The sequence below is a fragment of the Chionomys nivalis genome, chromosome 9, assembly GCF_950005125.1.
Source record: "Chionomys nivalis chromosome 9, mChiNiv1.1, whole genome shotgun sequence".
Taxonomy (NCBI): domain Eukaryota; kingdom Metazoa; phylum Chordata; class Mammalia; order Rodentia; family Cricetidae; genus Chionomys; species Chionomys nivalis.
This window is the reverse complement of record NC_080094.1, coordinates 35,811,606-35,828,831: the sequence shown is the minus strand read 5'-3', so window position 1 is coordinate 35,828,831 and position 17,226 is coordinate 35,811,606. Positions and strand designations below refer to the sequence as shown.

Genomic DNA, 17,226 nt, shown 5'->3' with positions numbered 1-17,226 from the left:
ACGAGCTAACTGCATCAGCAATGTGTCCAGCAGCTCTGAGAGGAAAGGGAAGGGAAGAGGACAGGGAACTGCTCCACCTGGAGACCAGGAGAACAGGAACACTGCAAAATGGAGGTTCTGATTTATTTAGACAATGTTCAACCTCTCCAACTAATGGAAATGATCAGATACCGTCTGTTTGTTTTGGCCTTTACTAAATAACAACTGAGGGCTAAAGAGAGACTCAGCAGTTAAAAAAGCTAGTAGTTGAAAAGCTGGGTGTGGTGACACAAGCCTTTATTCCCAACATTTAGGAGACAGAGGCAGGTAGATCTGTGAGCCAAGGTCAGCCTGATCTACAAAGTGAGTTCTAGGACAGCCAAGGCTACACAGAGAAACCCTGTATCAAAAGGAAAGAAAAAAAAATAATAAAGCTAGCTGCTCTCCCAAAGGAAGGTTTCAGTTCCCAGCACCAACATCAGGTAGATCCTAACTGGCACAATCTCCAGCTCAGGGGATCAGATGCTTCTGCCCCAGACACCTGCCCTCACATGCACATACCCACACATAGCAACACACACACACACGTAATTTTTAAAAGTCAATTTTTTAAAAATTAAAAAATAAGACACTGAAGTAATGCACAGAACAGGTGACAGGAAACATCTGGCACCTGATCCCAGAGGCACCCTCAAGCAAACACACTGATACATGTCAGTCCTCCTTAATGTGCTGTCCATCCGGGTATGCCATACACTAACTAAAAGCCACATCATCTTCATGACCACTACACATTTCAAGCACCAGTAGGCTGCAGGTACTTTATTTCTTCAACACCTGAGACACATAGACAATTTCAGTCAGAAATGTACAATGCCCAAAGAAAGGAGTGTGGCCAACTCCTACAGGCGAACAGATGCCTGGTAAGGGATCTCCCAACAATAGATAACTCAATAGTGAATGGTATTCTCAAGTTCCTACAGGTGCATGCCATTGGTTCCTAGCACAAAAGGATATAAAGATACACACAAAAGTATAAAAGTTTTAAATATAGTAACACAATATAGTGATGCAAACATCTACTTTTTTCTTTACCTCAAAATACCAGCCATCTTGATAGGAAATCATGTCATAAAGAACTTCATGTTTCTAAGCAAGCAATCCACTGGACTGAACAAAGATTCAAAGGCAAGAAACTGTGCCAAATGTATTTTCCATAAAGGACTTAATCCAGTGATTCTCAATCTTTCTAATGCTGTGACCCTTTTAATACAGTCCCTCACATTGTAGTGAGCCCCCAACCATATAATTATTTTCATTGCCACTTCGTAACTGTAATTTTGCTATTGTGATGAATTGTAATGTAAATAACTGTGCTTTCTGGTGGTCTTATGTGACTCTAGTGAAAAGACCACTTGACACCCCCTATGGGGTTGTGACCCATAGGCTGAGAATCACTGATTTAGACAAAAAGTCAGCTTCAGATCTTTCCTTCCTCTAGGAAGCTTTTACAGATAAATCAAGTTAGCCAGAAAACTAAAGCGTCATATAGCTTAAACAGAATATTTTGGCTATTTTCTTAAGTTGCTTGGCTTTCTTACTTGGTCCGCTTAGTTTCTGGTTTTGCTGCGGTGCTGAGGATCAAATGAGGACCTTGTGAACACTACATATGTGCTCCAGCACTGATCAGCATTCCCAGCCAAACAGAATGCTTTCAACAAAAGAGCCCGTGTAATTTCTCTTTGTAATATGAAATTTAAGTTAGTCTTAGCACTACTTTTTATTTAGTTTTTATTTTTAATTAAGATATATTACATCATTTTCTCTTTCCTTTTCCTCCAACTCCTCAAGTCCACCCCTCTTTTCAAATTCATAGTCTCTTTTTCATTAATTGTTATTGGTACACATATATAAACAAATAAAGGAAGAAACAGGAGTGATTATAATTGAGGCAAGCAAGCATAGAAAATAATTTAGTATGCTGGGACCCCCATTTGATTTTGGGTTATGCACACACAGACCTCTGTTCTTATATGCATCTGGAAGTCTCGTTCGCATACCTGCCAGTACTGTACACACATCTCTCCAAACAATGCATCTAGCAACCTTTAGTAACCATCAGAATTAGACACTTTCTATTTAAATATACTGTCAACATACCCAGGTATAAAGAATAGAAGGACCAGTGCAGCCTGAGTTGGTTTTGGATGCATGAGAATAAGGCAAAACTGTGTCCTCATTAACCCTATTTTGTCTTCTTCTTATTCTTATGGGCAGGCACAGGACTAAAATCAAATGCATTGTACAGAGGAACACACACAACAGAAAAATGATTAAATGACCTAAGCTATCAAGCAAAATAGAGAAACACCCTAACTATGCCCCCTTAGTAACTAGTTACTCCCCTTTGACACCACAAATAGTGACCCAATGCTGTAGCCTAGAGCCCTTGAGTATCTTTATTCATGTGGTCCCTGTCAATCTTGATAGTGTACCTCTCTTTAATCCAAATAAAACTATCTTGCTTCTCTTACAAGTCTTTGTGAGCCCTTATTTTCAATTCTTTGTATAACACTCCAAGAACCTAGAAACACCAGGTCCAGACCCAACCACTGAAATAAATAAAGAAATGTCACAGTAAAACCTGCTTCTTTGTGTGCTAACCAAAGCAATCAATTACAAAGGGTTTAAAAGAAGAACCAAAGCACAATGGCACATGCCTGTAATCGCAGTACTGAGGAAGTAGAATTAAGATCAAAAACCAGCTGTAACTAACTATGTAGCAAGTCTGAATCCAGCCCTTGTTACATTATGAGGAGGACGAGGAGGAGGAGGAGGAGGAGGAGGAGGAGGAGGAGGAGGAGGAGGAGGAGGAGGAGGAGGAGGAGGAGGAGGAGGAAGAAGAAGAAGAAGAAGAAGAAGAAGAAGAAGAAGAAGAAGAAGAAGAAGAAGAAGAAGAAGAAGAAGAAGAAGAAGAAGAAGAAGAAGAAGAAGAAGAAGAAAGGAGTGTAAGAGTGTATGCCAAGGAGGGGAAGGTGTGTGTGAAAAGTCCCTTTTGTGTCACCTGTCTCTTCCCCCTCTACTGTATAAAGTTGATACTGGTATTTAAACACTCACTATTTGAGAAAACACAAATGATCACACTTTCTTAAACACAAGGCTAAATACCCTTTTTAGCCAATAAGAATCATTAAACCATTTCATATCAGTTACTTCAGTCTGTGTTTAGGAGTGTGCTCAAGGAATTCATACCAATTCTAGTATCTGGCAAAGAAAAAACAACAAGCAATTTATTTAAATTATATAATTTATTTAATCAAAAAGTATATAACTACCCAGGTGTGGTAGTACAAGCCTTTAATCCCATCATTGGAAAGGGAAGAGTCAGCTCAGAGAGAGGCAGACCTCTGAGAGTTTGAAGCCAGCCTGATATACATAGCAGGTACCAGGCGAGCCAGGGCTAGACTGTCTCAAAAAAAAAACAAAAAAATAAATTTTAAAAAATAAAAGATAATAGCAGCACTAAGGATGTGGAATCTGAAGAATTATAAATCAAGCCAGCCTGTATTACAATAACAAAAATATATCTGAAAAAAAATACTTTTTAAAAAACTTAACTTTAGGCTGACACAGAAGGATCTCTGTGAGATTGAGGCCATCCTGCTCTACACAGTGAGTTCAGAATAGCCAGAATTAAACAGAGAGACCCTGTCTCAAATAAAAATACTAATACTAATTCTTCTAATTAAAAAAAAAAAACTTGGGCTGGAGAGATGGCTCAGAGGTTAAGAGCATTGCCTGCTCTTCCAAAGGTCTTGAGTTCAATTCCCAGCAACCACATGGTGGCTCACAACCATCTGTAATGGGGTCTGGTGCCCGCTTCTGGCCTGCAGGCATACACACAGACAGAATATTGTATACATAATAAATAAATAAATATATTTTTAAAAACTTAATTTTTAAAAAGATAAACACAACTGGGTGCGGTAGGGCATGCCTTTAATTCCAGCACTCAAGAGGCAGAGGCAGGCAGATCTCTGTGAGGCTAGCCTGGTCTACAAATCAAGTTCCAAGACAGACAAGGCTACACAGAGAAACCCTGTGTTGAAAAACCAAAACACTCACACACATTCACACACACAAACACACAGGTGCACAAACCCTCCCATCCTCTGGAGTGAATCAGGCTTGATGCTATATATCTGTGATTCCAATTCTTGGGTGTCTGAAACAGGAGGATTACAAAGTCAAGGACAGCCTGAGCTACTATAGAGAGACCTTATCTCCTCTCATAACATCAAAAAACGTGTCTTTCTAAATCCAAAGGAAAAGGCACATCTAGGATGAGACGTAAGTGAAGAGGATGACTAAACTTGACGGTGGATGTTACTCTCGAATGTAAAACAATATAAATCAGAGTTCCTGTGATTTTTCTCATTTCAGAATGTTCAAAGGACTTAGAATGACATATTCATCTAAACAGAGAAAACATAATCCAATTTTTTTATTCTTTCCATTGATCCAAACTATAACAATAATAGTCTCAATAGTTACAATAATAGTTTCAATATTACAATAATAGCTTCAATTGAACTCTTTAGAGGAAAACCTATCCTGGGTTTAATATAATATATTTCAAACACTTAAGGTGGACAGATTCCAGGGAACAGTAAAGGAAATGACCACATAATTCTTAAAATACAGGAAAATCCTCCCAGTTGACATTTAAACTATGCGCATACACTTCAATAAAAGATATACGACACCTAATCCTAGCTAGCTTCCTTATTAATATGATAAACACCATGGAAAAATATGAAAATCAAAGTTACATTTTAAGTTTTAATCACTATGCCTTAGGGATCCCTGAAACAAAATGCCTCTGATCTGCAAGCCCCTTCCAAAAAACAGTTCCTCAAATGCTGGATGCTATTGTTTATGGGATATAACAAGCAACATGTTTCCATTCCCATAAACAAGTTTGTTTGACCCATCTGCACCAAACATGCTGGATCACGTGTGGGTGAGAGGTTCACACTTGTCCCTGACTGGATATAGGCTGAAGGAATGTCCAGATGCATGCTTGTCCCTGACTGGATCTAAGGGAAACACTTAAGATGCTGCAAAACTTGATTCAGGGCCATCTACTGGAAACCTGGATGGTAAGAGCCCATCCACCAGGCCAGTATTTAATTAAAGCTTGCTATAAATTTAGCTTTAAATTGTGGTAGTAGTCTCAAACCAGTGGAATTAACAAAAAGAAATTTGGGAAGGAATGGGTTTATTTTGTCTTACAACTTTCAGGTCACAGTCCATCACTGGGGGAAGCCAGGACAGAAATCTGATGTGGGAACTGAAGCAGAGACCATACAGGACACTAGCTTGCTCCCTATGGCTGCCTTAGCCTGCTTTCTCCTACAAACCAGGTCCACCTGCTCATTGTTAGCATCACACATAATGGGCTGGGTCTCCTACATCAATTAATAATTAAAATGCCTCAAACACACACCAATAGCCCTTTCTGATGGAAGCAATCCATCAGCTGAAGTCCTTCCTTGCCAGACATGTCAGGTTCAAACCCAGGATTAGCCTTCTCTTATCTACAATCCCAGTACTCAAGAATCTGAGAAAGGAAGGCTACATGTAGGCAAAACACTCATACACATAAAATAAAAATAATACATCTTAAAAAAATTTAAATACTATAAATTTCACCTATTTATGAATAACTCATTAGTCCAAAATGGATTTTGTTGTTTGTGGGTTTGCGGCTGTTAAGGTCTCACTAAGTAGCCCAGGCTAGCCTCAAACATGCCCAGCCTATGGAATGTTTAGATTACAGGCATTCATCACCATAATGAGGTCCCAAAAGGTATTTTTTCTTCACTATAAATAAGTAATTATTTACAAAAGCAGGGAGAAATAGAAACAAATATTCAATATGATATAGTTTTAACTTACAAAATTAAAGTTACTCTAAAGTGTTTTGAACCTAATTTTATATAATTTTCTGTTCATGACTGCCATAATACCATATTTCTGCATCACTCATTAAGCTTCCCCCCAGACCTATACTGACTCCACAAAATGATAATTGTGACATCACCTTCTACAAAGGGACCATCCTACATGTTTTAAATAAAGGAAGATTTAGCAGCAAATACAATAACCTCCTTTCTCATGTTACTTACCGTCTTTAATCGAGAACATCTAAAAACCTTTACAAAGTAACAGTCATTGATGGTTGTAGAACACATCATAACAGCTTTTACTATAACCTATAGAGCACTCTAAGTGATTGACATATAGTAATCTTCGTAATTCTGTAAGCAGGAATTATTTCATTCTATTACAGATAGAACTGAGTTATGGGCAGGCTCTAATACACCCAGTGTCATTCTGCTATGAATGATACACTAGGTCCCAATAGGCAAGCGCCAACAAATCCCAACCTCAGATGTTTCAGAGGCCAAACGTCAATAGAACTAATAACCATACCACACACACACACAAACACACACTTCCAACCTGCCTTGATTGTGTTAGCATGATATGTTACAAATGTTGGTAAAATGTACAAAGCAATAATTCAAAGTGTAGCTATACAGTTAAATGAGAGAGAGTGTACAGAAAACATGGCCAGGGCTTTCATCAACTCCCTGGCTACTTTTCCTGATATCAAAGGCTAAGCAAAAGCCCACAACTGTCAGCTTGGGAATGTCTACTTTACCTCACACCTCCTCCTTCACACTCATCACTGTTCATCCCCATGTCTTCACTTCCCTCCCCAAGATGTCTTCATATCCAGTCAAACAGTCATCTCTATGATCTGGTCAGCTCACTAACAAACCCATTCTCGCCACATTGCAGTCTTCTCAAGCCTCAAACTCATCAATACTCCAGAGTCAGAGAGATTGGGAGTCCCTCACTGTGGATACCAAGAGCCTCCACAACTCAACTCAGCGCCCACTATAAACCTGGACCAGTCCTGAAAATCCCACTGAACTGCAAACCTGGAACGGTCCTGAAAATCCCACTGAACTGCAAACCTGGAATGGTCCTGAAAATCCCAGAGGAACAAGGGAGCTCTCACAAAACACACACATATAGCTTCAGGATTTTATCTGCTACGTTTGTGATAAAACCTGTCTTTCCACTTTTGACACTGCTAGAGAGCTGACATCATGTGTTGTTAAAGAAATATCTCATTTTGGTGATGTGAACTTCAAAAACTGTCCTACTGAAAATAACTATCACCAATAACTTTTATAACCATGAATCCTACAAAAACAAGAGGAAGAAGGAATTAACAAACTTTTTTTTAACTCAGGAAAAGTCACCAGTGAAAATAATTTTTAAAAACCATCCTTTCAGTTTCAAAATCTTTTATATTGCTTTGGTAATATTGGTGGGGAACACTGGTTACATGACATATGGCTAACTCAGCATCTTCATGCCATTTAAAAATAAGGAACATAAGCCGGGCGGTGGTGGCGCACGCCTTTAATCCCAGCACCTGGGAGGCAGAGGCAGGCGGATCTCTGTGAGTTCGAGACCAGCCTGGTCTACAAGAGCTAGTTCCAGGACAGGCTCCAAAACCACAGAGAAACCCTGTCTCAAAAAACCAAAAAAATAATAATAATAATAATAAGGAACATAAATTCAAATATTTTAAATAAAACATGAAAAGAGAGAAAAATACCTCGAGCTCCACCAGAGCTGCAGTCACTGCATCTGTCGCAAGAGCACCAGCCTGCAGCTTCTCAATTGCCTGCGGAACCAAGAGGAGAAATTATTCACTGTAAAACCAGCTCGGCAAACCTATCATAAGCTTTGCAAAGACTTAAAAGTATGAGACACTCGGAGTAAAAATCGGTCAGTATTTCCACTCCACACTTGAAAACAGAGCAGGATGTGTGACCTGCTGACACTGAGACATGAAGTTGTGGCTACGTTGGGTTTCATTCCTGGATGCATGAGACCTGTGGGTTGCACACTGGACAAGCTGCTTTAAAGCATATGTTTCTCAGACTTAAGAAAAGTAGTGTTTATTACTCAGACGAATCATCATTCTTTTTTTTTTTTTATTAAAAATTTATTCTTTCCATTTCCCATTTCCCTCCCCTCCTCCCAAATATTGCCCTCCCCCCACTTCCCTCCCCCATCCCCACTCCTCTTCTCCTCCCCCCACTCCATTCCCCCTCCCTCTCGTTACTGAAGAGCAGTCCAAATTCCCTGCCCTGCGGGAAGACCAAGGTCCTTCTATCTACGTCCAGAAAGGTGAGCGTCCAAACAGGCTAAGCTCCCACAAAGCCAGTTCATGTATTAGGATCGAATCATCATTCTTGATGGGGCTGGAGAGATGGCTCAGTGGTTAAGAGCACCGGCTGCTCTTCCAGAGGTCCTGAGTTCAATTCCCAGCAACCATATGGTGGCTCACAACCATCTGTAATGAGATCCGGCGTGTGGGCATACATGCAGGCAGAATGTTGTATACATAATAAATAAATGTTTTTTTAATTTAATTAATTAATTAATTAAGAAATCATTCTTGATATTATCCAAATGAAAACAGCAACTAAAAATTAGCCACTAACTGCAAGGTACAATGAGTTGTAAGGAAAAGAGCTGCACTGTTCACAGAGCAATTCAAAAGAGCCACAGAAATGCAACAATGAGCTGGTTCAGCTAAGATACCCTGAAAATTTATGTTCCATATGAAGAACTGCATCTCACACCTAGCTACCTCTCCTACGATTTCTACTCTCCCCATCCATGTGAATCAAAAACAACTACTGTTTCTAAGTCACAAAATCTCCTGATAAACCAGCTATGGTGGCTCACACCTTTAATCTCAGCTAGGAGGCTGAGGCACAAAGAGTACATGATTTACAAATCTAGTCCAGCATAGAGTTGAAAAATGGGTGGGAGGGTGTATATTAATTAAAAAGAATCCACAGGTGGAAACATTCATTTTCAAGAACATTCTTGATACTATAATGTCTTCTTCTATGAAAATACTCTTTTGTAATATATTCCACTGAGTAAAAAGAAAAAAAAAAATCACCTAATTCAGAGGGGAGGAGAAAAAAACATAAACTGATTTTTACAATCTGAGCGGCCTGTGCTGGTACCTAGGGCCACGGTGACAGCCAGCCCTGGGCTGCTTCTGGGAACCATGTCTGGGTCCATGATCCTACAACAGCCAGGGTCTCAGTTGATGTCCACGGCTCCTATTACCACTGAGGGCTGTGCAATGCCCGGGATCTGGACAGCGACCTGAGACCATGTTGGTGTCCGAGAGCCCTGCTGCTGCCAATACCATACTGGTCTGGGTGACCTCTGCTGCCACTGGGGCCATGGGGATGTCCAGGCCACAGCACCACAGTGCATTTCTGAGTTCACGGTCCTGCTACAGACAAGATCTTTGATGTTCATGGCCCATGTTGCCCCGGGTCATAGGAAGCATGAATGTTGAAATCTGAGGGCTATGCCCAGACAATCCCGCCCCTCACTGGCCTTGAGATAGCTGGCCCTGCCCCTGACTGGTCACTGCAGCAGAAGAACTGGACCCATGGGAAAGGTGGCTCCCCATACTCAGGAGAGATGGCCCTACCTCTTACCATGGGTATGGAAGAGCTGGTTCTGATGGCATGGGCCTAGGAGAGCTGTCTCTGGCTCTCACATGAAGGGCATGGTCCCAGTGACCCAGGCCAACCAGCTCAGCTACCACACAGACCCACATCCTGGCCACTCAAATATCTACCCCATTTATGACCTGCTGGAGTGTAAAAAGGAACTGATCCTGCAGAACAATAACTGTAGGATCCCCAAGACTCAGAGCAACAGCAGGATATCAGAGAGGAATTTCGGGAAAGTCCAGTGAGAATGGTATACCACAGGCCTTAAACCACACCAATGACTCGCTGCAATGAACAGTTTGTGGGTACAGCTGACTGGACAAAAGGGATGAATGAAGAGAGGTTGGAAAGACGGAGGAGCAAGGTGGAGTTTTGTTTGTTTTGATTTTAATTGATTTTGGGGGAAGGTTCTTTTGGAGGGGATGATGCAGGGGTGAGGGGAGGATAGGGAGGGACTGGGAGGTAAGTGGGATTGGGGTGTATGATGTGAAATCCACAAAGAACCAATAAGAAATTATGTTATTAAAAAATTTAACTTTTAAATGAATTATTAAAACTCTAATTTAATTAACAAAGACAAAGCCCCAAAACTAATCAATCATGTATTTCTAATTAAACTTTTGTGTTATTTTATTTTATGTATGAGTGTTGTGTTTGCATGTCTGGATATGTAAATGTGTGTGTGTGCGTGTGTATTTACTATATAAAATCCCTGTAACAAAATACTCTCAATTTATGGTAAGCCACTAATAAGAAAAAGTTTGTTACCCCGATACAGTATCTTTCTTATAAATGGAATTTAAATATAAATAAAAGGAAAAATACCCATATTTACCTGATAGGCAGTATCTGATTAACATTCTATATGCATAAAAAGTATGGACAGTTTGCCTACAAACTATATAGTACAGATCTAAATAAAAACAATATTTTTTTTTCTGAGCTCATTCCTGCCCCCAAATTAAGTATTCAAAAGTTTAGAAAATTTCAAAAGTCAAGGTGCACAAAATCCAGGTGAAGAGAACAGCACTGCACTAGGGGGACAGGCATCTGCTATGCCCGTGCTGGAGAGCAAGCTAGGTAGGGCTCAGGGCCAGCTAAGAAAAGCACTTGTTTTCTTTATCTCTTTCTTTCTTCCTTTCTTTCTTTCTTTCTTTCTTTCTTTCTTTCTTTCTCTCACTCTTTTTTCTTTTTTATAACTTCCCATCAAAAAAAGTATTTATTCACACAAGAAGGCAAAGGCAAGTGAATTCCAGGCCAGCTAGAGCTACAAAATGAGATCCTGTCTCAAAAAAAAAAAAAAAAAAAAAAACAAATACATACATACATATATAAATTCTCAAAAAATTATTTTTTAAGCCGGGCGACAGTGGCGCACGCCTTTAATCCCAGCACTCGGGAGGCAGAGGCAGGCGGATCTCTGGGAGTTCGAGACCAGCCTGGTCTACAAAGCTAGTTCCAGGACAGGAACCAAAACCACAGAGAAACCCTGTCTTGAGAAACCAAAAAAAATAAAAATAAAAAAAAAACTAAAAAATTATTTTTTAAAGAAAGGAAGAAAGAAAAGACAATAAACTACTTAAGAGGAAGTTTTCCCCACCTTTCCATAGAATTCAGTCATGTAGGAATAGTTAAAAGGATATGGTTATATGTGCCCATAGCTATAAAAGCACAGACTTCAATCTGGGGAAGGAGAGGAGAAAGCTAAACATCATTCAAAGAATTAAAAACACTGATAAAACTAGAAACTGAGTACTAAAGTCCTACAAATATGAGTAAAGTAACTTTGGGATTCAGCCAAACTTCACTGGAAATGAAAGGTCAAAGTCTGAATCTCAAGGTGAAGTTTCATATGCAGAACCACAGGCATTACACACACGCTGCTCATACCTTCTGACAAGCTCGTTTGCATACATGTTTATATTCCTTGGCTTTGGATTCTGAATGATAACCTGCACCTACAGTAAAAAAACAAACAAACAAACAAAAAAGTGTTAGTAGCTGCTAAACTACCAGTGGCTCCACCAAGTAGAAAAGCAGCCCACACATGCAGGCCCAGGGCCGTGCTGTATGGGATTCTAGACTCTACAGTTGATGACGTAAGTCACAAAACAATCCCACATCAGTTCAGAATTATGAATAATAAAAGGGTTATTTATTTAAGGGGAAACGGGGGGGGGAGTGCCTAAGCAAGAGAGAGGGCACATGTTTACAGCTGCTTTTACAGTATAAGAGACCATGCCCAAGAGGGCTGGTATCTTAAAGGCTATTGGCTGAAGGAGCAAAATGTGCTCCCATAGCATACAGTTGCTATCCTTATTCAAAAAGTTTCCTGTCAGAACTCCTAAAAATAGCATGTGTCCTCAAAGATCCTTCCCATGGTCACTCCCCACCCCCTTTCAAGAACCTCAACCAAGATTAGAGATACCTTCAGCAAACCAGACAACCTAAGTTCTATTCCAGAGGCCTATAAGACAAAAAGAGAAAGCCAACTCCCACAAGTTATTCTCTGATCTCCATAAATGACCTGTGGCACAGGCCCTCCCCCACCACCACACACATTAGATGAACAGACAGACAGCAGACAAGATTAGATAGATTAGATAGATAGATAGATAGATAGATAGATAGATAGATAGATAGATAGATAGACAGACAGACAGACAGACAGACAGACAGACAGACAGACAGACAGATAGATGTGGTTTTAAACTTAAAAAAAATACTAAACTCAGGAGTTCCTTTGGTATGGAGTTGATAATGCAGGTGGTGCCAGGAACAAAGAACCCTGAAGTCCCTCTCTAGTGATCTTTTAAATGCCCCACTACCACTATTTGGGAAATTACTATTTAGAATCTAAAATTCTCAAGAATTTTCCAAAAATCCTACAGACAGTTACTTAAAAGTTTGGCTCCAAATAAACTAGTTTCCTTAAGGAAATTTATCCTTGGAACTAGAGAGACAGCTCAGGGTTAAGAGCACTTGCCCTCTTCCAAAGAAACCCCGTTCAGTTCTCAGGACCCACATCAGGCAGCTCACAACTAACCACCCAACTCCAGCTCCACAAAATCTAATGTCCTCTTTTGGTCTCCACGAGTGCACGCATGTATCTCTCTCTCTCTCTCTCTCTCTCTCTCTCTCTCTCTCTCTCTCTCTCTCTCACACACACACACACACACACACACACACACACACACACACACAAAATACGTAAGTAAATTTTAAAAAATTATTTTTAGCCAGGCAGTGGTGGCGCACACCTTTAATCCCAGCACTCAGGAGGCAGAGGCAGGCGAATCTCTGTGAGTTCGAGGCCAGCCTGGTCTAGAAGAGCTAGTTCCAGGACAGGAACCAAAAGCTACGGAGAAACCCTGTCTCGAAAATCCAAAAAAAAAAAAAAAATTATTTTTATTACTTTTGATTCTGTGTGTCTGTCTATATGTGCACATTCACACAAGTGTCTAAGGAAAACAGAAGAAAAGTGTTCCATTCTTTGGAGCTAGAGGTACTTGTGCTTGTGAGCAGTCCAACACCAATGCTGAGATGTGAATTTGAGTCCTCTTCAAAAGCAAATGCTTTCTGGTGCTTTTTAAGATTTACATGTTTTTACTTTATGTGTAAGTCTACGCACCGCTTGCATGCAGTGTCCACAGAGGCCATAAGAGGGTGCTGGATCCCCTGAACTGAAGTTAAAGGCAGTTGTTAACTATGATGTATGTACTGGGAATTGAACTCCTGTCCTCTAGAGCAGCCTGTGCTCTTAAAGTCTGAGCCATCTCTCCAGACCCTTATTTTTTAATTAAGAGGGTCAAGCTAGGGATGGGAGTAGAAGGAGAAAGGGGAGCAAAAGGAGGAAAAACAAGAACATTAAACTCTTGATGGCTAATGTTCTTATTAAAGTTCTTTAATATGACCCTCCTCCTTCAGTAGACTCCATAGAGGTCAAGGCTGAGGAAGGTTAAAGTTATATGTCTAATCTCCCAACTCTCCTGTGGATCTAGTGAAAACCTAACACAACTTTTCTCAAGGCTGAGAAAAAAACTGACCCACACACAGGACCTGGGACAACAGAAACAATGGTTAAGCAACTAGAGTCCCTAAGGCTCAGAAAGTTTCTCTTTCAGAGAAAGCTAAAAGCTCATAGAGTCTCTATCAGTCTTGGTCAAACCTATCTTCACAGCTCTCTGACGCCATGATCTACAGAGGAAAAATAATCAAGTATTTGAAAACAGAACCATATGACCCATGTGTAGCACTCCTGGATACACACAGCCAAAAGGACTATATATTTTACGGCAGAGACACTTGCATATCCGTAGTCATTGACATTCTATTCACAACAGCTAGGAAATGGAATCAACTTAGATATCCAACAACTGGCAAATGGATAAGGAAAATGTGGTACTTATATAGGAATATTACCCAGTTGTAAAGAAAAACCAAATCATGAAATTTTTTTTTTTTTTTTTTTTTTTTTTTTTTTTTTTTTTTGGTTTTTGTAGCTTTGGTGCTTGTCCCGGAACTAGCTCTTGTAGTTCCAGGCTGGCCTCGAACTCCCAGAGATCCACCTGCCTCTGCCTCCCAAGTGCTGGGATTAAAGGCGTGCGCCACCACCGCCCGGCTCCAAATCATGAAATTTGCAGGCAAATGGATAGAACTGAAAAAATTATACTGAGTGAGGTCACCATGCCCAAAAAGACAAACATTGCATGTTCTCTCTCATATATAGACCCTTCCTTCAAATCTTTTGTTTCGTGTGTTTAACCTGGAGAACTCATTCAAGGGGGAGGATACCAAAATACAAGGGAAATGAAATTCAGAGGTGGAATGCTGAATGCAGAGAGGTTTCAAGCAGACAGTGGAGTAAAGAGGACTGAGAAACAAGGAGACATGAAAGGGCTAACAAAAATGAAGTGTGCATAAAGAAGCCACATGATCTTGCAACTCAAGTAAAAATAATAGTAAGAGATAGCAGAACACATATGATATGAAGAACATGGGAGGGGGTAGTACAAGGAGCTAAAGGCTGAAGAGAAGAAGGGGGCAGTGGTTGAGGAAAGGAATACAGGGGGTAGGTCTAACCAAAACTAACAACCTATGGAAAAGCATTATTAAACCCCATCTTTTGGTAGCTAATTATATTTAGTTTTTTCTTTCAAAAAAAAAAGTTTAGAGGTAACAAGGATGAACAGACTGTTTCCAAATGATGGGTTATTAAATATCTGTTTCATGAATTATTGGCCAGGAAGTTCCCAGAAGTACCAAAAACAATATAGGCTATTGCCTTTGTTCCCAACTGTTCACCATAAGTACAGAGTAATACCTAAGTGCTGAAGACACCTCGTACTTCAGTTACAAAATATAGAAATCAATCAAACTGATCAGGAAACTCTTTCCCCGCTAGCTAGCTTTCATAATGCTAGAATGTACTAAAGGAGAGAAGACATCAATGGTGTTCTGGACCCTGCACACTACAATACAAACCCACGGGGCATGATGGACCCACTGGTGCAACAGCAGTAAGACTGCCCATAGTTATAACCAGCCACTCTCGTGATTAGATCTGAGGTCTGCTGCACAGGAGGGAATTCATGCCAGGCACTATTCTCAGTCAAAATCTATGGTCAGGGAGGTTATAGGCTCTACAGGAGAACCTATCAATGTTGCTTTGCTAAATGGCCATTTTGTCAAATTGCTCTCTAAATATTTATCCATAAGTGTGTGCTGTTCTCAATCTTCGTCAGACAATCTTTTTACTAAAGAAGGTACTGGCCACTGCAGACTCATAACTATCCTAAGTGCCGAAAATAAGTAACTATGAGTGCTCAGATACAAATGCAACATGCACATTAACCACCACTCCCAGCCCCCTGCAAGGCTGAGAACAGAGAAGGAGCAGAAAGAATGGAAGGACCTGAGGATGGAAGAAATGCTGTTTTCATGTGGCTGCTAAACAAAAACTCATAGCACCTAGTTATAACTAGTTATACAAGACACACAAGATCAAACTATCTTAAAAAATATATATATCCAGCATGGAAATGGGCGGGGATCCTAATGCCTGTTGAGGAATTGAGAGTCATTTTTCTTTAGGGTGATGGCCACTAGAAGGTTGCCCAAAGCCTAACAGAGGACTTTACATCCTTGCATATGTGGGCAACAATAACTGGACTCAGTTGTTTAAAAAGAAAAAAATAAAACAGGAAGTTGGAAGGGAGATGTGCTGGGGAGGGGCTGAGGAAAGCTGGAGGGAAGGACTGTAGGAAAGATGATCAAGATGCATCGTATACATATATAAAATTTTCAAAGAATAAATGTTTAAAGTTAAGATCAAGCAGGCATTACCAATAGACTATCAGGGATGCTGCCTATAAGTAGTGCACACTAACAGATGCAGTCGTACGGGGTGAAGCATGTGATCCTAGGTCTGCTGTATTCCATCTCAGGGATCCCAATCTTTCAGCAATATTTGGTAAGGCAGGGATATTACTGGCAAAAAGTTTAGTATGCAAATTCTTCTGAGCAGAATAAAGAAAAAGGCTCAACGTGGCCTCAATCAATCTTTAGAATCTGGTTAATATTAGCTCATATCCCTGTTTGACAAAGGAAAAGACAGGCTCAGCACTCAGAGCACTCCCAAGCATGGGACACAGCAAAAACTATTGCACTACTGTGTTTGCACTATGCGAGCTATGGTTTCTCTACTACAAGTAACACTGACATTCAAGACATTCAAGACTCTGCTTTTCAACTTTAAAGGCTGGGTTTGGAGAGACGGCTCAGTGGTTAAGAGCATGTACTGCTCTTGCAGAGAACCCCAGCTCAGTTACCAGCTCGCACACTCGCTAGACAGATCATATCTGCCTGTTACTTTTGCTCCAAAGGATCTAACACCCTCTCCTGGGCCTCTGTGAGCACCTATATTCACATGCACATATTTTAAAAATAAATATTTCTTCAAAAATTTAAAAGGGGCTATTTTATTTTGGCTTTTTTTTTCTGGTTGGTTGGTCAGTCGGTTGGTTGGTTGGTGGGTTGGTTAGTTAGTTGGTTTGGATTGGATTCTTCAGGGTAACTCAGGTAGCCATGAATTCTTTATGTAGCCCAGACTGATCTCAAACTCATGGTATTCCTCCCACCACAATGTCCCAAGTGCAGGAATTGTAATGCGCCCCCATGGAGAACTAGCTGACTCTTACTATTGTCAGTATCAGGTTAGCCAATAGCTGGGTAAAAACAAAACTGTACTAATCAAATGACTAAACGTTGGTAAGTCTAATGCTGAACAAAACAGTTGTATATTTTGTGAGAAATGTAATCTTTAACCCTGTAAAAAAGTAAAAATATAGATTTCTTTGTAATCAACAATTTGTTTGACTTTCCAATAATTTAGAAACGGAGGGTATAGCTGGGCAATGGTAGTACATTCCTTTAATCCCAGCACTTGGGAGGCAGTGGCAGGTGGAACTCTGTGAGTTTGAGGTCAGTCAGGTCTACAAAGCGAGTTTCCGGATAGCCAGGACCGTTACACAGAGAAAGCCTGTCTCAAAAAAACAAAAAGGAAAAAAAAAGAGGATGTGTCTGTGGCCATGCACCCTGAACTGAC

General features: G+C 40.3%; 1 protein-coding gene across 6 annotated transcripts in view; it reads right to left on the bottom strand.

The window, feature by feature from the left end:
- The window catches only part of Tasp1 (taspase 1), a 357,326-nt gene that overhangs the window by 328,683 nt on the left and 11,417 nt on the right, over positions 1-17,226 (bottom strand). For 3 of the 6 annotated variants that reach the window (XR_009057693.1, XM_057780148.1, XM_057780147.1), the window contains exons 3-4: positions 11,511-11,578; positions 7,682-7,750 (exon numbers count right to left, since the gene is read on the bottom strand). Coding sequence is in view for 3 of the 6 variants with exons in the window: in XM_057780148.1 (XP_057636131.1) it covers positions 7,682-7,750; positions 11,511-11,578 (137 nt within the window). In the remaining 3 variants the exon portion in view is untranslated. Of the gene's footprint in view, positions 1-7,681; positions 7,751-11,510; positions 11,581-17,226 lie in introns of those variants that run through there. The other 3 variants (XM_057780149.1, XM_057780151.1, XM_057780150.1) reach the window with 2 other exon arrangements.